General features: G+C 37.3%; 1 protein-coding gene across 1 annotated transcript in view; it reads left to right on the top strand.

Moving 5' to 3' along the window:
* CEP85L (centrosomal protein 85 like) overlaps positions 1-25613 on the top strand; it is a 222563-nt gene that overhangs the window by 53531 nt on the left and 143419 nt on the right. Inside the window, 5 exon segments of the mRNA XM_024122643.3 lie at positions 3649-3756; positions 4683-4730; positions 4732-4885; positions 4888-5080; positions 5082-5275. Coding sequence (XP_023978411.2) covers positions 3649-3756; positions 4683-4730; positions 4732-4885; positions 4888-5080; positions 5082-5275 — 697 coding nt within the window.

A 25613-nucleotide genomic window follows, 5' to 3' on the forward strand; every position in this document is an offset into this window, starting at 1 on the left:
GATATGTATGTTCCTATTACCATTTTCTTAATTGTTTTGGGTTTGTTTTTGTAGGTCCTTTTCTTCTCTTGTGTTTCCCACTTAAAGAAGTTCCTTTAGCATTTGTTGTAGAGCTGGTTTGGTGGTGCTGAAATCTCTTAGCTTCTGCTTATCTGTAAAGCTTTTGATTTCTCCCTCAAATCTGAATGAGATCCTTGCTGGGTAGAATAATCTTGGTTGTAGGTTCTTCTGTTTCATCATTTTAAATATGTCACGCCACTCCCTTCTGGCTTGTAGAGCTTCTGATGAGAAATCAGCTGTTAACCTTATGGGAGTTCCCTTGTATGTTATTTGTCAGTTTTCCCTTGTTGCTTTTAATAATTTTTCTGTGTCTTTAATTTTTGTCAGTTTGATTACTATATGTCTTGGTGTGTTTCTCCTTGGATTTATCCTGCCTGGGACTCTCAGTGCTTTCTGGACTTGGGTGGCTATTTCCTTTCCCATGTTAGGGAAGTTTTCGACTATAATCTCTTCAAATATTTTTTTGGTTCTTTCTCTCTCTCTTCTCCTTCTGGGACCCCTATAATGCAAATGTAGGTGCATTTAATGTTGTTCCAGAGGTCTCTTAGGCTGTCTTCATTTCTTTTCATTCTTTTTTCTTTATTCTGTTCTGTGACAGTGATTTCCACCATTCTGTCTTCCAGGTCACTTATCCGTTCTTCTGCTTCAGTTATTCTGCTTTTGATTCCTTCTAGTGTATTTTTCATTTCAGTTATTGTATTGTTCATCTCTGTTTGTTTTTTAAATCTTCTAAGTCTTTGTTAAACATTTCTTGCATCTTCTCGATCTTTGCCTCCATTCTTTTTCCAAGGTCCTGGATCATCTTCACTATCATTATTCTGAATTCTTTTTTGGAAGGTTGCCTATTTCCACTTCATTTAGTTTTTTTTCTGGGGTTTTATCTTGTTTCTTCATCTGCTACATAGTCCTCTGCCTTTTCATTTTGTCTATCTGTGAATGTGGTTTTTGTTCCACAGGCTGCAGGACTGTAGTTCTTCTTGCTTCTGCTGTCTGCCCTCTGGTGGATGAGGCTATCTAAGAATCTTGTGGATGCTTCCTGATGGGAAGGACTGGTGGTAGGTAGAGCTGGGTGTTGCTCTGGTGGGCAGAGCTCAGTCAGACTTTAACCCGCTTGTCTGCTGATGGGTGGGTTCCCTCCTTGTTGGTTGTTTGGTCTGGAGTGTACAAGCTCTTTGGTGGGGCTAATGGCGGAATGTGGGAGGGCTCACACCAAGGAGTACTTCCCAGAACTTCTGCTGCCAGTGTCCTTGTCCCCGCATGAGCCACTGCCACCCCCTGTCTCTGCAGGAGACCCTCCAACACTAGCAGGTAGGCCTGGTTCAGTCTCCTATGGGGTCACTGCTCCTTCTCCCCGGGCCCTGATATGCACCCTACTTTGTCTATGCCCTCCAGGAGTGGAGTCTCTGTTTCACCCAGTCCTGTCGAAGTCCTGCAATAAATTCCGCTAAACTTCAAAGTCTGATTCTCTGGGAATTCCTCCTCCCATTGCTGGACCCCCAGGTTGGGAAGCCTGACGTGGGGCTCAGAACCTTCACTCTAGTGGGTGGACATCTGTGGTATAGTTGTTCTACAGTTTGTGAGTCACCCACCCAGTGGTTATGGGATTTGATTTTATTGTGATTGCGCCTCTCCTACCATCTCACTGTGGCTTCTCCTTTGTCTTTGGATGTGGGGTATCTGTTTTTGGTGGGTTCCAGTGTCTTCCTGTCAATGATTGTTCAGCAGTTAGTTGTGATTCCGGTGCTCTCACAAGAGGGAGGGAGTGCACGTCCTTGTACTCCACCATCTTGAACCAATCTCCTCTAATGTTAAAATATCACTTTTATCCATCTTTATGTCACTCTTCAGTTCTCTGGTTGTCATTTGCCCAATATGATAAATTTACATAAGAAAAATACATGTAAGATAGTTCAACTTAATCAGTTCAGAGATTCATATCCAAAGAATTTAAGATTTATGAATGCAACATTTATTTTTCATTTTCAAATAAAGTATATTTTTAATGCACTATTTCAAATGAAGAGTTTAATATGGTTTGATGTTAACTATGGTGTTTTTAGTACTATTTTCCTCTTTTAAAGCCCTCTCCCAAAACATTAAGTATGTAAATTTCACCTAAGCAACTATGTATATATATATACATATACATACACACACACATATTTACACAGACACAAGCATACACAATCACTGTTTTCATTACTTACTTGTATTGTCTCTACTTATGAAAAATTACTAAAATATTGAAGTTCTGTAATAAATGTCTTAGCTTGTAAGATCCTCCTTATGGTCTTTACCTACTGTTACAATGAAACAAAAACATGCTGGTTTACAACATTGGGCTTAGTAATGGTTAGGTAGTCCTGTCTCTCAGTCTTGTGCTATGACTGATTTTACGTGGATACTGGGTGTGTCATGGATGTGGAGGGAAATCTCAGTTCAGTATACAGTTGACTCTTGAACAATCGGGTCTGAACTGTGTGGATTGACTTATATGCAGATTTTTTTCAATAGTAAATAATGCAGTACTACAGGATCCCTGGTTGGTTGAATCCTCACATGTCAAACCGTGGATACTGAAGAACCGGGGATTCGGAGTGACTATAAATTATACTAGAAAATGCCTACCACACAGAGGGTCGGCACCCCCTAACCCCTGTGTTGTTCAAGGATCAACTGTATATATATTCAGAATTCATACGATAAAAAAAAAGATGGGGCTTCCCTGGTGGCACAGTGGTTGAGAGTCCGCCTGCCGATGCAGGGGTCATGGGTTCGTGCCCTGGTCCGGGAAGATCCCACATGCCGTGGAGCGGCTGGGCCCGTGAGCCATGGCCGCTGAGCCTGCGCGTCCGGAGCCTGTGCTCCGCAACGGGAGAGGCCACAACAGTGAGAGGCCCGAGTACTGCAAAAAAAAAAAAAAAAAAAAAAAAAAAAAGATGGTTACAGTTTACCTCATATACATAATATTCTTAGTATTTCAGTTATTTTAATTGCATTAGATCTCTATCCTTTCAAGTTTAATTAGTAGGAACACAAAACTTTTTATCTTTGGTGCCAACTTCCAAAATAGCAACATGTTTTTCTCTTTGCTTTTACTCTTATTTCAATAAGTATTGAAATATTTTACATAGTCTCAGCTTCACACATACTTTTTTGGTGTATATAGTGGCATGCCCTTCAGTTTGATAAAAACACGCAGAAAACCTGAGTAAATGATTTTTTCAAAACACTGCTTAGAGTTGAGTGGAAGTTGGCAGAGTTTTGAAATCACAATAAGTATAAAACTCACAAAGCATTGAGATATATCAGCAATAGTTCATACATTTCTCGGAACTGTATAAAAAAGTTTGGTATTTAATAAATGCTATACCTAATATGAGAGTATGGTAAGTATAAATCATGAAAAAAAAGGATACTTTCACTGGTTCTATAGCTTCTGATAATTCATTTTAGAATTTACTTTTTTAGGTTTCTTTTTGAACCTATACTATGCATGCGTCGTATTACATGAACTAATGTACATTTAAATCACAGAAAGGAACCAGTCACATTGTTTTTCATGTTTCTGTCACTTTCTATCCTTAGAAACAGTTGACCCTTGGCCAATTGCTCATGATTTGGAGAAATAAGTGGAACTCTACCCAGGGGACCCTAAATGTAAAACTGCAATCTGATAAATTACAAAACAGCTGTGGTAAGTGATAGGTTATACACCTAGATGTAATTTAACCTCTAAAAGTTTTAAGCAGTATTTCCCAATTACAGTGTGCTTAAATACAAATATGAGGCCTTTGTTAGCAAACATCCAAAACAGGAAAAAGCATCACTGGACTCAAAGCCTGTTGAGGGTTAGGGACCTGCTTTCTGGTTTACCTGATTCATTGGCCATGCGCAGAGCTCGCCTCCTTCTACAGTGCCTGACCAATATTTATTAAATGCACTATTTTAGATCTAAATATTGGAAGGATTATAAATATTGCCCATGAGAAGTAAGATTTAAAAAGAGATTGCTGCACCCTTTTTTCCTTCTCAGGATACCTGCTCCTGCACTATGGGTTCAGGTGAAGGGTGGGAACTGACCAGGTGGTGGAGGAACGCGAAGATTTAGGGTATAAGGCAGTTACACTCCTATTACACACTTTCGTGCCATTTTCACTCCTTTCTAATTGCTTATCTGAAACATTGGGCAAAATTTACAGCCCCTCCCTGAACCTTCTGGTACTGAGTACCTTGGGGCTTTTCTCCTGCTTTTTTCTGCGCAGGTCTCCGTGTCGTAGATATTTTGGTACCTGTTCTCTCCACCCCACCCCACACCCAGGCATTGAATTTGCGGGTTGAGGAAAATGACCACTTCTCTATCCTCCACAGTGATCTATAAACGATGCTTATGGAGTGCATGATGACAACTTTAATCCCAATCCCAAATAAGACTGGCAGTCCCTCAGCCCCTCCCGAGGAAACCTCTTTCATCACAAGCAATCGTGAAGGGAGGGCAGGTCTTCCACGCCCTTTTCTGAGATATGCCCTGCAGGCCCTGAGGGATTACCCAAGATTGGGGGGGGGAGGGGAACCAAAAGACTAGGCCCGGGGCCAAGTTTCCTCCCTCTCCTCATCTCGCGGGGCGCGGGGATGGGGAAGGAGGGATGCAGCTGGTGTGTCCGATCGACCTATTCGCCACCTGCGGAGAAAAGGGGAATAAACGTACCCACTGGGACCAGTCCGCAGCCGCGCCCGGCGCCGCGCACGCCTTTTGTAAGAGCCCGAGGCCCCGCCCCCACCAGGGCCCGCCCCTCCCCGGCTCGGGTTCGGGCTCCCCCGGCGGAGGGGGGCGGAGAGAAGCCGCAGCTGCAACTTCGCCTGGAACCTCTGAGGCTGGGCGCAGCCGGGGACCGAGTCGCCGACATCGCGGAGGCGCCGCTTCCCCGGCCCGGGCCTCAACCGAGCCGGCTCGACCATGGCAGCCGCCGCCGCGGCGAATCCGGCCCCTGCTCTCCCCGCCCGTCGCTGAGCGGCCGTTAACCACCCGCCGGTGCCGCAGCGGCCCAGGCTCCGGACAAGTTTCCGCCGCCGGAGGCGAAGGCAGGGAGGACAGACGTGGGGAGTCGGGCGCCCCCGGCCCACTTGGCGCTCCCGCCCGCGATGTGGGGGCGCTTCCTGGCCCCGGAGGCCGGCGGCCGGGACAGCCCCGGTGGAGCCCGCAGCTTCCCGGCGGGTAAGTAACGGGGCAGGCCCCCGGCTGGGGTGGGGGTCGCGGCCAATCGTGGCGCTTCGGGACCCCGCCGCCGCTCCCCTCCCTCCTCAGGCCTGGCTTCCCCTTGGCCGCCCGCCCCCGACGCCGCGCGCTGGCCCGCCAGCCCGGCTTCCTCGGGGCTGCTGACGCCCGGCCCCGCGGGCTGACTTCTGGCGCCCCGCGTCCCCGGCCCTGTCCGCCCTGCATCGCGGCACACCGGCTCGGCGCGGCTCGGTGTCCGGGCCGCTCCTCCTCGGGCCGCAGCCCGGGCGCCCCAACTTACAGCTCGCTTGGGCCTCCTCGGGTTAGGCTTTGTTGTGCGTCCTCCTCCCTTTTTCTCGTGGGGTGTGTGGCCGACGTGGGTAACGGGGCTCAGGGAGCCCCGGGCGGGAAGGTCGCTGCGACCGTGCTGCAGCGGCGGCGGCGCGGCGCGCGCCAGGGGGACCGGGATCTGCTGCAGCCGTGTCCGCACACCCTACTTTAGGGCGCGTTTTGGGGCGGAAGGAGGCTGCTGGTGATGCCTTGGCTGCAAGCGCCCGCCGAGGGGTCCAGCCCCTCACTGCGACCTGGTCACCCCCCAGCAGCCCTCTCTGGAGGACATGTCCTGCCAAAGCCAGTCGATCTTTGAGCAATAGGGGTGTTAATCCGTTTGCCTGTCCCTGGCCCTTTCAAGGAAAATTGGGGATTTGCCGCGTTGGGTGTATGAAGAGAGCTGTTTGTAACGCACAGCCATTTCATGCCTGCATCACTGAAAAGTTGTGTAGGAGCCGCCAAATTAGGATAAATCGTCCCCTAATTTGTGATATAAAAAATAAGGCTTGGGTTGCCTGTGATAGGTTATCTGACGTTGACGGTTCTTTCACGCACTTTAATCTTAATTGAATTTTGAACCCCCCATGAGAAGCTGCAGGTTATTTGGACCATTTATCCAGAAAAAACCGCCATATGTACTTACACGAAAATTTCCCTACAACTTTAGGTGCTTCTAGGACTCCTATTAAGTAACCTTGTTACACAAAATGAGCTCTGCTTGTGTAACTGACATTTTGGTATACATTTTCAAAGCTGTTTGCGAAACAAAAAAGCAGAAGCATTTGGGAGTGGTTTTTTGTTGGTAGTATTTTTGCTATTTAAAAAATATCAGGCACAAACTCAGATTTCTATTAAAATTTCAAATAATGCAGTTCTGTGATAGTTTAGAAATTTGTGATGTGGGGTTTGTTTTAGACATATATAATTCTGTCATCTTTATTTAGGGTGTAATTGACAAATAGAAATTGTATTGATAGATACATTTAATATGTGCAACTTGGTTTTGATACACACACACACACACACACACACATTGTGAAATGATCTCCACAATCAAACTAGTTGACATATCCATCACCTCATAGTTAGCATTTTTTTGTGTCGTGTGTTTGCTGAGAAAACTTTAAGGTCTACCCTCTTGACGCATTTCAAGCATACAATACAGTATTGTTAACTGTAGTAGCATACTGTACGTTAGATCTAGACATAAAAATTTTAAAATCCAGAGTTAGATTTGAAATCATTCTCTTAAATTTGGTCCTGCAACACTTTCAGAAATAATAGAATTGAACGTAGGCATGAGTTTAGTAAAAAAATCATATAAGTAGGAAATTATTTTCTCTGAAATGTATACCATTTGTCCTAAGAAGAGGAGACAGCACTTGAGAGGTTTTTGATACTCACTGGGTGCTTACAAACTCTGCAATCAAAGTAACTTCAGTGAGTGAGAAGGTACTTCATTATCCCTAGAGGCTGGAGGGAATGGTTTCAGTTTATCTGTACATGTCAGAAGCCATCTGTAATGTCTTGTAACCTAACCTCCTAAACTTTATTTGTAATAGTAACATGTTTGAAGGCTTAATATCCCCCAAGCATTGTATCCATTTTTCCATTGTTTTCTATGAAGAAGAAAACATCATAGTGCTTAGACATGTTTAATTAACTGAAGGAAGGACTTTGAGGTTATATTGCACCCTCTAAACCTTTGCTGTGACAAAGAATATAGTGGAAGAAGATACTTTATAAATACTACCCAATTTTAATAAATTTGGACAGTATATCTTTACAACAAATATATTTTATCTAACCTTTGACAGTGATAAACCTTTGGTAAGTCAGGACATGCCTTTCCAATAAAATTTTTTTTTCAGCTATATGCTGAGAATAGATTACTTTTACAGAATAGTGATATAATTATGTTTATTCTCTTTTTGAGCCAAGCAAATCTTGAAAATTTTTTTAGTTTAAAAATTTATACCTTAGATGAAAAACTTGTGTGGTTTCTTTAGCAAATGAGCAGACGGTGAAGGTCAAGATAATGACCTCTGAATTGGTTCATGTAGGCATTTTTTCTTAGAATTTAAAGGAAATTTATATATTTGAAACACTGTCCAGTCTTATCTTTTGACTACCTTGAGCGATTTTAGAGCTTTTCTGAAAGCAGAAGGAACCAGTCTTCTGATTGAATTTATCAGCAATCATTTTGGTTTTGATGGCCTGTGTGAAGACAGAGATATGTAAATTATTTCTGGTATTTAAATGAGTTTGTCTCAGTATGTGGGTTAATTCTAGGTATCCTAAAACTGGTTTGTTTATACAGTTATGTAACTAAAGGGAAAACCATTTGTTTTTTAGAACCAGTGTTCTAAAAAATTGGAGAAACTTTCTTTTTAAGGTAATGGCAGTTAAAACAAGTGGGACTAATCAGCGTGGTTTGGAAAATACTGAACTTTTGACCTTTTCTTTATTTAATTTTGTTTTGGCTTTACCCACAGTTTTTCAACTTTACAGAGATAATTGTTATAAATGGAAATAAAATGAATATTTTCTTATATTTCCATACAAAGATCAAACAAAAGGCCCCCCTCCCCCTCCTTTTTTTTTCAATTGGCAAGTGGTTAGAAAGCTAATTTTAAATAGAACAAATGTTATGTCTTTTATGCATTTGGTTGAGTGCATTTGAGAAGATCCTGTTATTCAAAATGTATAATAGTTTCAAATTTGGATGAAAGATAGATGTATTTCCCTTAGGTTTTAAAAATCTAGTATGATATGGGGATATTTTGAGTACTTATACTTAGGTACACTGAATTTGTTTCCTTTTATAAATCATACTTTCAAAATATTAATACATTTAACCCTTAAAACATTTGGAGGTAGGATATGATAGTTTTCAAGTGTGCTGAAAAGAAAGTGTTATAGAAAATACTTACATGATCTGAAGAAGTGTCATTTGTTCAGTGCCTCAAGCTTTAAATCTGCCTTTTCCTAGTTGATTCCTAGCCATAAGGTGTTTAGTGATGTCATAATGATGGTGGTAGTAACTGGTATGATTATGTCAACTACAAAGTTTTTCTGTGGTTCTGAATTAAATGGACCCAAAAGTACTCTGATAACAATGAAACATAACTCTTCTGCCTAAACTCATTTGGACGTGTTCTTTTATAATAGGCTTTGGGGGATGAGGGGTGAATGTCAGCTTTAGTGATGACTTTTGTGAAATGAACCTGATTATTACTGATAGCTTCTTGGCTTGAATGAAGCTGGTAAATTAATCTGAGGCCAGACAGTAAATGGTGAGTTCAGCCTCTGTTGTGAATGTTTCTGTATGTTGAGAGTGGAAAGTTTTTACACAGTCTTGAGTTTTCTGACTGGATGAAATGTGTATATTTGTACTCTGAGAAAAAGATGAAGAAATGAAGGCTCTCAGATTTTACTGAGTTATAGCTTAATTAGTTCCTTCAAATTATATATTAAAAAATGAACAATGTGATCATTTAGATAACTTCTAAAGCTACAATGAAATACTAATTACTGTTACTACTTAAGGATATATATGTTTTACACTGGCAAAATAATGTTCTACAAAGTGGAATTTATTGTATAAGATCATTCATTTTAAGAACGGGACTGATCAACATAAAAGAACATCAAATTGCTCTTCATACTGATATTTTACTTGCACTTTCTATTTTCTTTAATTAAAAAAATTCATTGTTGTTACCTAGCATAGTGCTTGGCACGTACATAAGTACTTGGTAAATATGAGTCATTCTTTCAGTAAATATTGTGTGGTAGGCATTGTACTAGGCTCTGGGGATACATCATTGAACAAGAAAGGTAGGGTCCCAGCTGTAAGGGAACTTACATTCTAGTAGGGAGGAAACAGTCTGTAACTAAACTAGCAAGATAACTCAGCTGATGTTAAGTACTGTGAAGAAAAGGGAGCTGGTGAGATGGTGTGGGTAGAGCTGGGTAGAGAAGGCCTCCCTGAGGAGGTAGCATTGCTCTGAGACCTGAATGATGAGAAGGAGCCAGACATGAGGGCAGGAGTGTTCAGGCAGAGGGTATAGAAACAGCTCCAAGGTGGAAATGAATTTGGGGAGCTTGAGCAATATCAGAGGTCAGGGAGTCTGGAGCACAGTGAGTAGGGATATGAGGTGAGGGAGGCCTGATGTAAGGCATTGTAAGAATTAGTAAGAATTTTGGGTTCTTTTCTGTGTGAGGGGAAGGCAGCTGTGGGTGGGTAGGGGAGATGACTGTTCATTCTTTCACTCAGCACACTGAGCGCTACTGTGAGGCAAACCTCGTTCTATGTTCTGTGTCCTGGGGAGATGAATCAGATATCCCTGTCCTTGGTGTTTATAGATCACTCCTGGCTGTTTTGTGGGGGAAGAAATTGTGGCGCAGTGTGGGAAAGATTGGCAGTAGGGAAGCCGGTTAATAGGTCATTGCGGTGATTGGGTGAGAGATGATGCCTTGGATCAGAGTGGTAAGATTGGATTGGAGAGAAGAGAATGGGTCTGGAATATACTCGAGAAATAAAGCTGACAGGATTTACTGATGGTTTGGGAGTGGTAAATGAAGGAAAGAGGAATCAAAGATGATGTCTTAGAGGGGGCTTCAGTAATTATAATGGATGGCGGCGCCATTTTCTGAGGTGTGGAGGAATGTGAGGAAGATAAGTGGAATTAAGAGTCCTGTTTTAGCCGTTTGGCATTTGAGATGCATTTTAGAGGTTCAGGTGAGAAGTTGGGTATACAAGTGTGCATCTCAGTGGGGAGATGGGAAGGTGGAGGTAGGGATTTTGAGAGTTACCTGTGTCTAAATGATGTCTAAATGTGATCACATAGAGTATTGAGAAGACAGCGGAGGTTACCGTTTTCTGGTCAGATAGAGGAGGAGGAGCCAGTGAAGTAGGAGTACAGCCAGCAGAGTGTGGTGTGCCAGAGGAGAGGAGGCTGAAGGAAGGAGTCTTCACCACCAGAGCCGCATGTTTCCAAGAGGCCATGTAAGATGAGACAGAAGAGAATGGACCAGTGCCACTGCATACTTCCAGTGAGAGACTTAAAATTTTAAAACTAGTAGGGATTAAAGATTCTCTAATCGAGTCTACACATTTTATTACATAGAATTGGTACATAAGTTCTCAGTGAGTGTTTGGGTTGCTTTCTTTACCCTTACCACTTCTCAAGCTAGGATGACCAACTATCTGGGTTTGCCTGGGACATTCAGTTTTAAAACTAGCGGTAGTGTCTCCTTGGATGCCTTATATTGAACAGTCACTGAGTCTTGACTATAGGATTCTGCCTAGGGCATCTGAACTGGTGTAAAGTTTTAAATGACTTTAAAGAGATTTTACATTACTTTAAAGATAGTAGATTCAAGATCAGGAACTTTGTTTTATGCCCTCTTTACATAGTAGATGTCTTCATTGCTTTATTGATGCTGTTTTAATACTAAAAGTTCAGAGTTCTGAAGTGAACTCTAGTTTTTAGTTAACCTTCTGAAAGAGAATGGGATGAAAAATTTGGACTACATTTCATGTAAAGTTTAAAGTTTTCTGTGAGGTGCTTACACTGTCTTGTAGAGGCAGATAGTGTGTGTTTATTGATCATATCAATATACATTGCTTTGTCATGACATTACTGAAGCTTTTTCATTAATTCTGAGCATCCCATCTCATTTTAGGAATAATGTACTGAAAAGTTTAACTAGAAGTTAAGTTTTTAAATTTGGGGGTGTTACTTATAAATTTTCTCAAAACTTTATTTTGGAGTGTTTTAAAACTAAAGTTTTGTTTTCGTTTTGGCATTTAAATGTATTATGTAAAGCACTTAGGCTCCTAAGTATCAGAAAACAGAAGGCTAATTGAGAAATAATGAGCTTACTCTGCTTTCCTTGGAGGTCAGTGGCTATGTGAATTTTCATTAGGTCTAGCAGCATTAGGTCTAACAAGTTTATTAAGGAATGTTTATTTTTATTGGGGCCTTTATTTCCTCCTGGGCTGATGATCCTTCTTAAGTTTGGACATAATTTGCAACCATGTAGAATATTTTCTCTATTAATTGATATTATGAAATAGTTATATTCAAAGACAAAGGTAAACCCCTCTGGAATCCGACTTGTTATACTCCCTCACGTTTGTAGTGGTTTTATTAAAAAAATCTCTTGTTAGTTTTTATCATACCTCATTTTTTTCCAGTTTATAAGCAGAAATAAAGGCTTATGAGACACTAAATTAAATATGTGGCCCTCATTCCAAATAGCTACCAAAATACTCTTTTGAATACAGCATTTCATGTAACCAGAGTATAAGATAGGAATCTTTGGCTTGTCCACATATTGAAATCAACAGGCACATGATTTTTTTCATAGAAGGAGATAGTCTTACCTTTGTTGGTTGCTACCCTGACACTCTTGAGTTCCTTGTTTTATATCATGAGTGAATATTACTGGTTTGAATTCATACTTTTTATGTGAAAGGTGAACCACTTATTTATCCATCTGATCATTGTTCTTAATTGAGTTAATTTTAACCTCCACCTGAACCAACCTAGTTTAAAACTCTTCCTTGTTATACTCAAATTGAAAGTAAGGAAATTTAGAATCACATCTGAAGACTATAGTCTTATACCTTTTGTGGTAATGTTTTTTAAAATTATTTTTATTAATTTTAGTAATAATAGTACTAATAAGTAGTTTTAATAATAATAGTTAATGAACTTCCAGATTTCTTTTTTATATTTAGAAAGCAAAGAATACTAGGTGTTGATTACTTAAAATTCGATTTAAATACTTAAATGCAAGAAAGCCAATTAATTTAGATTGAGGTAGATTTTTTTCCAGTTTGATTGAGGTGCAATTGATATATAACATTGTGTTAGTTTAAGGTGTACAATGTAATGACTTGCTGTATGTATATATTGCACAATGATTACCATTATAAGTTTAGTTAATGTCCATCACCACACATAGTTATGGTTTTTTTTTCTTGTGATGAGAACTTTAAAGATTTACTAATTTTAGTAACTTAGATATACAGTAAGTATTGTTAACTATAGTTGCCATGCTGTACATTATATCCCCAAACTTATTTATCTTATACCTGGAAGTTTGTACTTTTTGACCACTTTCACCCGTTTCCCCCACCCTCCCACCACCTGCCCCTGGAAGCCACCAGTCAGTTCCCTGTCTCTATGGGTTTGTTTGTTTTTAGATTCTACATATAAATGAGATCATACACTATTTGTCTTTCTCTGTCTGGTATATTTCATTTATTGTAATGCCCTGAAGGTCCATTCATGTTACAACAGGATTTTCTTCTTTTTATGGCTGAATAATATTCCATTCTGTACAAATGCATTTTCTTTATAGTCATCCATCGTTGATGGACCCTTAGGTTGTTTCTGTGTTTTGGCTATTGTAAATCGTGCAGCAGTGAACATGGGGGATGCAGGTATCCCTTTGGGATAGTGATTTCATTTCTTTTGGGTATATACCCGGAAGTGGGATTGCTGGATCATATGATAGTTCTATTTTTAGTCTCTTGAGTAACCTCCGTACTGTTTTATGGTGGCTGCACCAATTTACATGCCCACCAATAGTGTACACGTTTTCTCTTTTCTCCACATTCTTGCAAACACTTGTTATTTCTTGTCTTTTTAATAATAGCCATTCTAACAGGTATGAAGTGCTATCTCAGTGGTTTTGATTTGCGTTTTGCTGCTAATTAGTGATGTGGAGCACCTTTTCATGTACCTGTTGCCATTTGTATGTCCTCTTTGGAGAAATGTTTATTCAGTTCCTCTCCCCATTTTTTAACCAGATTGCTTTTTTTTCTATTGAGTTGTATCATTTACTTCTACATTTTGGAAATTAACCCCTTATAAGATAGATGACTTGCAGATATTTTCTCCTATTCAGCAGATTGCCTTTTCATTTTGTTGATGGTTTCCTTTGCTGTGCAGAAGTTTTTTAGTTTGATGTAGTATACTTTTTATTGCCTTTGCTTTTGGTGTCAAATCCAAAAAAATAATTGCCAAGACTGATGTCAGGGAGCTTACCCGCTGTGTTTTCTTCTAGGAGTTTTACGGTTTCAAGTCTTACATTTTTAACCCTTTGAGTTGATTTTCATGTATGGTGTAAGATAATGTCCAGTTTCATTCTTTTGCATGTGGTTGTCCAGTTTTCTCAATACCATTTATTGAAGAGACTATTTCTGGGCCCTTTATTCTGTTCCATTGATCGATTGTGTCTGTTTTTATGCCTGGCACTTTAAAAAATATCTTCACATATTAATTCATTTAATTATCACAACAGCCCTATAGGATAGATACTATAATTTTTTTTTCTCTTCTTACGTATGAAGAAACTGAGGCACAGATTGGCTAAGTGACTTACTCAAGATCTCACTGCTTATAAGAGTGGTACAGAACTTGAACCTAGGCAGTCTAGTTTCATAGTCCATATTCTTTTCCACTAAGCTATACTATTAATTCTATAATTAAAGAAAAATTAAAACTATTGGAGTCACTTACCCTAGAGATAAACAGTACTGAAATGAAGTAGAAGAGTAGGATGAATAACATAAATATCTCTATATTAAGTTTATTTCACTTTAGGTAGGTATTTTCCCGTGTAGTACAAGATTTTCTGTTTTTGTTTTCCTAATTACTATTAATGTGAATATTTTTCTGTGTTTTAATGTTCTATTTAGTTTTTTGGTGACTTTTTTGTGCCTTTTGACGCTATTGAAAATTGTTTTCCCACATTTATTAGGAATTTTGGCCAACAGCCTTTCAAATCACTTATAATTATTAGTGTTTTTTTGTTTTGTTTGTTTTTCTCTGCGTTGGAAAATATTTACTGATCTTTAAATAGATACTTAAATGCAAACTGGCTCAAGGGATAGTTTAAAATCTCCTGGGTTTTAAAACAAACAGACAACAACCAAAAACAAAACAAAACAAAAATACACCCTGTTTTAATCCTTCTAAAACAAAGACTATTTTTAAGATCTAATTATAAAGCGTCCAAAATTTTAATTTTATGCCAGGAACATTTATTGGGTACCCAGTAGTTATAATGACTACATTTATTGAGACCTTGTCTTAACTGTGCGGCTCTGTGCTAGAGACTAAAAAAAGTTGCCTTTTGGTAAGGAAGAAGAAAGTCATATACATATGGGTTAATAGAATTTAGTAAATGCTGTTATGGTATTTTGAGTGATATATTGGGAGAGCACAAAGTAGTAGTTATTTTAATACCACCTGGGGAAATCAGAGAAAACATTTAGAGCAAGTTAATTCTGAATCAGGACTCTTAAAGAAGAGAGAGAAGAGAAATAGCTTGGAGTCACAAAAGAACCTGATCTGTTTGGAGGCAGTGGTTAGGTATGTGCGGCTACAGAGTGTAGGGGAGCTGAAGTGGGAGAGGTAGGAGTTGTAAAGTCTTAGAAAATGAGGTTGCCAGTTGGTGAAGAACTTTGCCAAAGTTAAGGAATTTGAGTTTTAAGCAAAAGAATGACATAAATATATTTTCTGCTAGTAGGGTAGAGGCTGGCTTGGGCAGAGTTACTCCAGCAGGACATCTGTGCAGCAGTTCAGCCAAAAGACATATGATCTGTGACAGTGGGAAGAAGAGGAGAGAACTAATTCAGTGAATACTTCTGAAATGGACTGAAGAGTTTCAGAAATGGATTAGGTGTATGAGTTAAGGAAGAGAGATTTTTGTTGTTGTATTCCCTGCATTTATTTCTTTTTAACTTGTTTTCTATTGACAGAATTGGGGCAGCTTGAAGGCTACAGTTCTGAACTTTAAGGAGAAGTACTTGTTAACATTTCAGAGATGTCCTTGTTAACATTTCAGAGATGTTATCTTGTGAGATTTGTGTATCTTATGTCAAATAAGGGTAAATATGATTTGATATTTTCTGTTTTTTTCTGTTTTATTTTATTAAAAAAGGTTGGTCTCAGTGCACTGAATAGGTGATAACCTGCATTTTAAAAAACACTGTAATTTGTATTCATAGTTTGTATTGTATATTCAGCTTTTTATTTACAACTATAAATCTGCTCTGTCAATGGTGTTGCTTATTTTTTTGGCTTAGCATTGTCATTTAAAAAATTCAATAAGATTAGTTCTTCTGAGTGCAGTTACAATTATGTTAGCATATTGTGGAAGACTTGTTGTTGTATGCATTTTTGCTTCCAATTTAGAAAAAAAACTTCAGAAAGAAAATAAAATATAATAGGTTACTTATTCATTTGATGCTAATCTTCCTGTTTTTCCAATGTGAGAAATGTTAGTAATTATTAAATAAGTTATCCCTGGGCATTCAGTATTCTATTTAAAATTATTGAAATTCGTATTAAAAAATGTAACATATTGTCTTCCAAAGAGAAGTCCCAATGTATGGTGTCTTGGGAATCTTTGCTGTTCTTGAAGAAATACATCTTTGTTCTAGAGAGAGCTGATTCTACACAGTCATTCAGTTGCTCTAATATGATAGGACCTAGGTAATACTTTATTCAGAGATCACTGAGCCTTAAAGTTTGTTTTTTTTAAGTGCATAGCACATATCTAGAAATTGAGTAATTCCCTTTTTAGTGTAGTCTTATAACTATTGTATGAGAAAATTTTCCTTGTATCACCTGGTAAGCATATTCGTGTCTAATTCTGACTGCTTTGTGATTCTGGATTATGCTGAATAGAGACACGCTATGTCATTCTTCTCATATTGAATTCATTCAATCTAAATGAAAGATTAGAATGTTATTTCAATCATGACATTTTGTTAATTATCTTCAGTGTTCTAGGCACATAAAATATTGGATCTTTTTAAGAAAGTAGTAGTTATATTTAAAAGTTAAGACAAATGTAAATTCAGGCTAGAGGAGATCACCTTCTATAGATAATTTTGTCATTTTGGGAAACCTGAATGAAAATTGCCTCTTCCTTTAAAAGGAAAAGTTTAGCAAAAATAAGATCATTGTGATACCATCATAAGCAAATTAAAATGTCTTACTGATTTAAAAGAATAAGATGATGTTCTGAAGAGGAAATGTTTTCCCCATTGATTGACCAATTGAATGATTTGTCTGATATGATTGGACTTATTATATGCTTCCTTCTTCTAGAGTTCTTTTGATGAGGATACCTTCCTAGAAAAAGGACTGCACTGGTCTTTTGTCAAAGTATATGAGTTGCTGTGTTTCCCCGGTAGACTCTCCTACAGCTTTAAGAAGCTTCATAATTTTTTTCTTCTACTGGACTAAATTAATTGTGATATTGAAACAGACTTGTAGCTATCAACCAAAACAAAGAACCAGTCTGTTGTAAGTTCTTTACTTTGAAGAAATTTTTTTCCTTTTAAGTGTATAAATATAATTCATTTTGTGAACATTAATTTATAGTTTTGAATTTTTGAACATTTAAAAAAAGTTATGGTAGTTTGATTTATGTGTTAGAATGTACACATTTTGTTCCAATCTAGGCCAAGTAAGTTGTATACCCATTTCCCAGAAAACATGTCTCCAAAGACTTTCATTAATAGTTACTTAGCACAAGTATAGAATAACTAAGAGGTACTTAATAAGTAAATTATTTGGTTTATTAGTGGTGGGGGTTAAGGATTAAAAAAATAAAGCTTATTTTTCTGATTATTAAAGTAATAATACAAAGCATAAAAGTCAAATAAATTACCAGTAATCTTACCATCTAGGGAAAACCACAGGTAGTATTTTGATGTATTTCTTTCCAGTTGCTTTATGCAGTTTTTTTTGTTTGTTTGAATGTTTACTATATGCTGGCTGCAGCACTGAGTAAGATCTGGAACACATGGTCCTTGCCCTCAATGACTATTACTACAGTCTAGAAGGAGGACAGATACAGGCACAGATAACTTCAGTTTGATATGGTGAGTGCTAAGCTAGAAACAGGCAAAAAAAGAGTTCAGAGAATTCCTAGACAATATGAAATCTGAGGTTATTTGTGAATTTCCCATTTATTAAATTTTATGTCTTACTTAGATTGACAATATAAGCATTTTATACTTTTAGGTCTTCACTATTTTAATGACCAAAATTGTGCTCCCTTCTCTCTTTTGGTTTATTTGTAACAGTTCCTTATTAGAAATAACGTTTAAGGAACATTCTATAACCCCATTGTCCCAAATGTTGGATTCTTTTTTCTTTAATTTAGCTTTATTGAGCTATAATTGATAAATAAAATTGTAATGTATTAAAGTGTAAATGTGATGTTTTGATATATGTATACATTGAGAAAGGATTCTCATTAGAGTTGATTAACACATCCATCACCTCACATAATTCCTTTTTTTTTTAATTGAGAACACTTAAGTTTTATTCTCTTAGCAAATTTCAAGTATACAAAACTATTGTTAACTATAGTCATCATATTCTACATTAGATGCTAAGACTTAGCATAATATTCGTGTGTGTGTGTGTGTGTGTGTGTGTGTGTGTGTGTGTCTTTGGAAAAATGTCTATTCAGGCCCTTTGGCCATTGTTTATTTGGGTGTTTTTTTGCTGTTGAGTTGTTCTTTATATATTTTGTATATTAATCCCTTATTGGATATATGGTTTGCAAATATTTTCTCCCATTCTATAGGTTGCCTTTTCTTTTCTTTCTCTTTTCTTTTCTTTTCTTTTCTTTCTTTTTTTCCTTCCTTCCTTCCTTCCTTCCTTTCTTTCTTTCTTTCTTTCTTTCTTGATGATTTTCCTTGCTATTCAGAAGATTTTTAGTTTGATATAGTACCATTTATTTATTTTTGCTGTTGGTGTCAAAATCCAAAAAAATCATTGCAAGACCAATGTTAAGGAGCATACCTGTATGTTTTCTTCTAGGAGTTTTATGGTTTCAGGTCTTATGTTCAAGTCTTTAATCTATTTTGAGTTCACTTTTGTGTATGGTGTAAGATAGGGGAACAGTTTCATTCTTTTTCCGGTGGCTGTCCCATTTTCCTAACACCATTTATCCTTTCTCCTTTGTATATTCTTGGATCCCTGATAGTAAATTAACTCACTGTGTATGCATGGGTTTATTTCTGGGCTCTCTATTCCATTCCATTGATCTGTGAGTCTTCATTTAATGACAATACTGTTTTAATTACTGTAGCTTTATAGTATAGTTTGAAATCAGGATGTTTGATGCTTCCAGCTTTGTTCTTTTTCAGAATTGATTTGGCCATTCAAGGTCTTTTGTGGTTCTATACAAATTTTAGGATTGTCTTTTCTATTTCTGTGAAAAATACCATTGAAATTTCTATAGGGATTGCATTGAATCTGTGGCTTACTTTGGGTAGTATGGATATTTTAACAATATTCTTCCAATTTGTGAGCATGAAATATCTTTCCATTTATTTGTGTCTTCTTCAGTTTCTTTCATCTCAAGGTATTATAGTTTTTGATGTGTGGATATTTTACTTCCTTGGTTTAGTTTACTTCTTAGTATTCTTTTCAATGCAGTTGTAAATGGGATTGTTTTCTTAATCTGTCTTTTCAATAGTTTGTTGTTAGTATATAGAAACATAACTGATTTTTATGTGTTGTTTTTTGTATTCTGTAACTTTACTGAATTTGCTGATTAGTGCTAACAGTTTTTTGGTGGTTTTCCATTTATGGTATGTCATATGCAAATAGAGACAGTTTTACTGCTTCCTTTCCGATTTGGATACCTTTTATTTCTTTTTCTTATCTAATTGCTCTGGCTAGGACTTCCAGTACTTCATTAAGTAAAAGTGGTGAGAGTAGGTATCCTTGTCTTGTTCCTGATCTTATTCCTCAGCTTCACTGTTGAGTATGATGTTAACTGTGGGCTAGTCATATATGGCCTTTATTGTGTTGAGTTATGTTCCCTCTGTACCCAGTTTGTTGAGAGTTTTATCTTGAAAGGATGTTGAATTTTGTCAAATAGTTTTCCTACATCTTTTGAGTTTATATGATTTCTGTGCTTTATGTTGTTAATGTGGTATATCACATTTATTGATTTGCATATGTTGAACCATTCTTGCATCCCTGGAATAAATCCCATTTGATTATGGTGTATGGTCCTTTTGATGTGCTGTTGAATTAGGTTTGCTAATATTTTGTTGAGGATTTTTGTATCTATGTTATTAGGGATATTAGCCTGTGATTTTCTTGTAGTGTCCTTGTCTGGGTAATGTAGTGTCCAGTATAGGGTAATGATGGCTTCTTAAAAAGAGTTTGGAATTATTCTCTCCCTTTCCATTTTTTGGAAGAGTTTGAGAAGGATTGATATTAATTCTTCAAATGTTTGGTAGGATTCATTCCCTAGTGAAACCATTTGGTCCTGGACATCTCTTTGTTGAAAGGTTTTTGATTATTGATTCAATATTTGTACTAGTAATTGGTCTGTTCAGATTTTCTTTGTCTTCATGATTTAGTCTTGGTAGGTTGTATGTTTCTAGGAATTTATTCATTTCTTCTAGGTTGGCCAATTTGTTGGCTTATGATTGTTCATAGCAATTTCTTATGATCCTTTGTATTTCTGTGTGAGCAGTTGTAATGTCCCCTTTTTCATTTTTTATTTTATTTGAGACTTTTTTTTCCCCGTAGTCATTCAGGCTTGTCAGTTTTGTTTATCTTTTCAAAATAGCTTTAGTTTCATTGATCTTTTCAGTTGTCTTTTTAGTCTATATTTCATTTATTTCCACTCTGATTCTTATTATTTCCTTCCTTCTTTAAACTTTTTTTTTTTTTTAGCATCACCACTCAGCTTGCAGGATCTCAATTCCCTGACCAGAGACTGAAACTGGGCCACGGCAGTGAAAGCCCGGAATCCTAAATTAGTTCCTTCCTTCTACTAACTTTGGGGCTAGTTTGTTCTTTTTCTAGTTCCTTAAGGTGTAAAGTTAGAATGTTCATTTGAGCTTTCTTAATGTTGGCATTTATCACTATAAACTTCCCTCTTAGAACTGCTTTTGCATTCCATAAGTTTTGTTATGTTGTGTTGCCATCATTTGTCTCAAGATATTTTTTGATTTCCCTTTTGATTTCTTTTTTGACCCATTGGTGGTTTAGGAGCATGTTGTTTAAGCACCACATTATTTGCGAATTTTCTGTTTTCTTCTTTTAATTGATTTATTTCATACCATTGTCATTGGAAAAGATGGCTTGATATGGTGTAAATCTTCTTAAATGTAGTAAGACTTATTTTGTGGCATAAGACATGATCTGTCTTGGAGAATGTTTCATGTGCACTTGAGAAAAAAATATATTCTTTTTCTATCTCTATATATCTGTAGAAAGAGATTTATTGTAAAGAATTTGTTCATGTGATTATGGAGGCTGGTAAGACCCAAGATCTGCTGTGTGAGTCAGCAAGGTGGAGACCCAGGGGAGTCAATGGTTTAGTTTCAAATTGAATTCGAAGGCCTGAGAACCAGGAGAGCTGACGCTGGAATTTTATTCTGAAGGCTGACAGGCCTGAGACCCAGGAAGAGCTGATGTTTCACTTCCAGTTCAAAGAAAGGGAAAAGCCAATGTTCTATTTTGAAGGCCTTTAGGCAGGAAGAATTCTCTCTTTATTGGGGGTGGGTCAACCTTTTGTTCCATTCAGACCTTCATCTGGTTTGATGAGGCCCATCCACATATGGAGGGCAATCTGCTTTACTCAGTCTACCAATTTAAATATTAATCTCACCTAAAAATAGCCTCACAGAAACATGCAGAATTATGTTTGACCCAGTATCTGGCCACCCCATGGTCCAGTTATGTTGACACATAAAATTAACCATCATACATATGAATATATGTTTGATGTTGTCTAAGAGTTTTGAACCATACAGGGGAATTCCCTGGCAATCCAGTGGTTAGGACTCCGTGCTCTCACTGCTGAGGGCCTGGGTTCAATCCCTGGTTGGGGAACTAAGATCTCACAAGCCACATGGCACAGCCAAAAAAATAAATAAATAAACCATACAGGTCAACTTGTTATCGAGTTCAAGCTCATACTGCTCACTGCACAACAGGCTGTTAAATCGAGAGGTGAGTTGTCAGGGCAAGGAATAGTGACTTTATTTGGAAAGCCAGCAAACTGAGAAGATGGTGGGCTCATGCATCAAAGAACCATCTTGCCTGAGTTAGAATTCAGGCTTCTTTTATACTAAAAGGGGAGGGAGTAAAGTCAAACATTTCCTGGTTCCAGTCAGCCTCTGGAGAGGATGTGTTAATTTCTTCCTCCCTGTAGTTATTCACAGGTGGACCTGGTCAGGATGTTTCCTGTGAGCTAAACAGAGGTATTTCAGCTTAATGCTCACTACCTGGGAGGCAGGTTTCCCAGAGATGGGCCATTATGTATAATTTAAGCTTATAGGAAACATCCCTTTAGTGATTAACTTGTAATAGAATGCAAAAGTTTCTTCCTTATTACAAACTGAAACTGTTTATTCTGGAAAAAGAAATCCAAAAATTTGTTGGTATTAGTAGTCCTCAGATAACTTCAGTAATGCTCCCATGAATTTTCAGATTTAGAGCAGTAGGACTTGCTGGTATGTGCTCTAGGATGAACTAGAATTTCTTCTGAATAAAGGAATGAATTAACATGCTGGCCGGAGTTACTCATTTTGAGTCAGCTGGATTTTAGGGAATATTTATCTATTAGAATAATTTTTTACTCTCGATCAGGGGTCTGCAAACTAGGGCCCATGGATCAAATCTAGCTGTCATCCGTTTTTATAAATAAAGTTTTATTGCAACACAGTCATACCCATTCTGTTGTCTACTGCTGCCTTTACCACAATGGTGACAAGAGTTGGATGGTTCTGATAGAGATCAAATGGCTTGCAAAGGTGAAAATATTTACTGTCTGACCTTCAGAAAACTTCAGAAAAAGTTTTGTTGAGCCATTCTTCCTGGTAATAGTTAATGATTTAAGACTAATTATTGAAAATCTTCCTAGCTTCTGGTAATAACACTATATCATTATCAGTGTTTTTTTTCTTTCTTTCTTTTTTTACCCCCGTTACTGGTGTGTATGTGTGGGGAGGGGCTGGGGGGTGGGGTGGGGGGGATCATATCCTTTTATCTACAAATGGTTTCCTTGGGCCAAGATTTGTTAACAGTAAATGGGGTGGAGGTGTTGTGGCCTAAACATGTAATACTAGTATATACTGCTCAAGATGGTTATATTGTCTAAAAGCAAGAGTTTTTACTTTATTTCAGTGATCTTATGCAGCTTTTGTAAAATTGTTAACCAGGAATCTGTTGAATTTACATATCTTGCTCTATATCTGGTTCCTTTCAGAATCAAATATTGATGTAATCTGCAAATCAATAAGTAATTTTCAGTATTTTTCCCCGGAAGATGATAGTGTATAATCATCATCATCATTATCATCCCTAGTGAGAGAGTAAATGTTCTGTAATGTATTTGTTCCTTTAGTAAAACATTGTAGTCAATGTTGACATTTAGACGTAGAGCTCCCTGAAAGCTCCTTTTTCCATATATGTAAATGTGCAATCTCTTCTCTAACCATGGAATCATACTATAAATGTAGCGATACAAATGCTTTGCCTCCCACACATACTTAATATTTTGGATGTCACTACATGTTAAAAAAAAAAGGTCAGTAAAATTATTTTTAGCACTTGAATATTATCAACTAACTTACATATTTTGTTTCTAGGCATTTATTTTTATTATTAAAGAAGTACTGTCCTTGTGCTTATATATTTTTATACTTCTCTATTACTTCTTTATAAAAATTCCTAGTAGGAGGTCTTATGTTGAAATTTAGGTACATGTTGAAATTTAGATACCTGTTTCCAGATGCCCTAATTTAGAAAGGATCTATCAGTTTATATACCCACAAAAGTATGTGAACTTTCCCTGCACTTCGTTTGACATTGATATTTCAAATATTTGCCAGTGGTATTTAATGTTATAGATAATTTAAAAATCTAAAAATAAAAATATTGTTGTCTTTTTCATTTCTCTCATTATTAGTAAGGTTGGACATCTTTTCATATCTTTATTTGCCATTTCCATGTACTACCAGCCTATTTATGTTGTTTTCTGAGTATTCCTAAAAAAATTTCTCCAATTAATAGGTTTGCACTTGGGAGAGAAAGTAGTGGGCTGGTTGCCCTTTTTGATAATGGTTTAGATAGGACTTTGAGTTCATTTAAAAGGAATATTACCTGAGGAGCTGTTTAAAGAAAATATCTTTGGTGCAGATTATAGACAAATCAGAGTTAGAGCAGATCTGGTGACAGAATGCCTTCACCTGGTGCTTTAATGTGTGAGTGCTTAGTCAGATGAATTAAGATAAGTCCCATTCTGAGATACGTCTAGAATCTACAAAGCTTTAAGTGGTTGTTCTGGACCTCAAAGCTGGTAGAAGTGTTTCTTTGGCCACTATTTTTTAAGCTTGAGTTAATTTAAATGTATATGACTTTTAAGGCTGCTTGTATACTTCATAGATAGATCTATAAAACTCAAACTTAATTTATAAATTATATTATAAATAGAAATGAAAGATAATAATTTGGCATAATGTTTTATTAGAACTAGAACTTTAATGTTGGGGTTAATATGGTAGAAAATAGCTTCAGGTCTGGTTTTATTATTTTTTTTTAAACAATTTAATATTTATTTATTTATTTGGTTGCACCGGGTCTTAGTTGTGGCAGGTGGGCTCCTTAGCTGTGGCATGCTAACTCTTAGTTGTAGCATGCATGTGGCATCTCGTTCCCTGACCAGGGATCAAACCCCGGCCCCCAGCATTGGGAGCATGGAATCTTAACCACTGCACCACCAGGGAAGTCCCTGGTGGGACTGTTACTAAGTGTGGTAAAAATGATGTAATTAATGATGTAATTAATTTTGTGGATGTGTTTGTCATTTTGTGATTCTTATGTTTATTAAACTTCTAGAAAGCTCTCCTTGCGTGCCAATTTCAGTGGCATGTAACATGATAATTCTGTAATGATGTTTTGTTTCACATCATGATGATAAGTGCCCAGTCATTTCTGCTTTACTTAGGAGCAACTGCAATTGCAAACATAAAACCCAAATGGGAGTATTATAGTTATGTGATCATGTCTGCTTTAAGGTAGCTATTCACGTCATCTGTAATATGCTTATTTCTTTTCAAGGGTATAATTGAATTGAAGGCTCAAAATTCTTGTACAGAGCTTGTTAACTTCCACAAATAAGTCTACAGGCTTCAATTTTAGAGTCACTGTGTTAACCGTTGATAAAGACATGTGCTACTATAGCTTTGTATAAAATTCAAGATTTAAAATTGCTCTTTCAAATTACTATAAACATTTTTTAGTGCTTGTCCTTTATTTCTGCACCTAATTTTTATGAACTTGTAATTAATAGTTCACAGAGTGGCACTGGTCCATGGGTATATTTTGAGTGGCATTGTAGACAGTAAAAGAATGAAGTGAGCAAAAATGTAAAATGATGGATAAATCAGAAAAAGGCAAATGTAAGTTAAGTAAAAATGGACAATGTAAGTGAAAATAAAGATTATAAGAGAACACTGAAAAATGATACATTAGCTAAACAATGAAGATATAATGTAACTCAAAAGGGAAAAATTAAGCAAAGAGCCAGGAAGATGCTCTTTTCTTTCTTTCTTTCTTTCTTTCTTTCTTTCTTTCTTTCTTTCTTTCTTTCATGATGATTTTCCTTGCTATTCAGAAGATTTTTAGTTTGATATAGTACCATTTATTTATTTTTGCTGTTGGTGTCAAAATCCAAAAAAATCATTGCAAGACCAATGTTAAGGAGCATACCTGTATGTTTTCTTCTAGGAGTTTTATGGTTTCAGGTCTTATGTTCAAGTCTTTAATCTATTTTGAGTTCACTTTTGTGTATGGTGTAAGATAGGGGAACAGTTTCATTCTTTTTCCGGTGGCTGTCCCATTTTCCTAACACCATTTATCCTTTCTCCTTTGTATATTCTTGGATCCCTGATAGTAAATTAACTCACTGTGTATGCATGGGTTTA

The sequence above is a fragment of the Physeter macrocephalus genome, chromosome 10 (assembly GCF_002837175.3).
Source record: "Physeter macrocephalus isolate SW-GA chromosome 10, ASM283717v5, whole genome shotgun sequence".
Lineage (NCBI taxonomy): Eukaryota > Metazoa > Chordata > Mammalia > Artiodactyla > Physeteridae > Physeter > Physeter macrocephalus.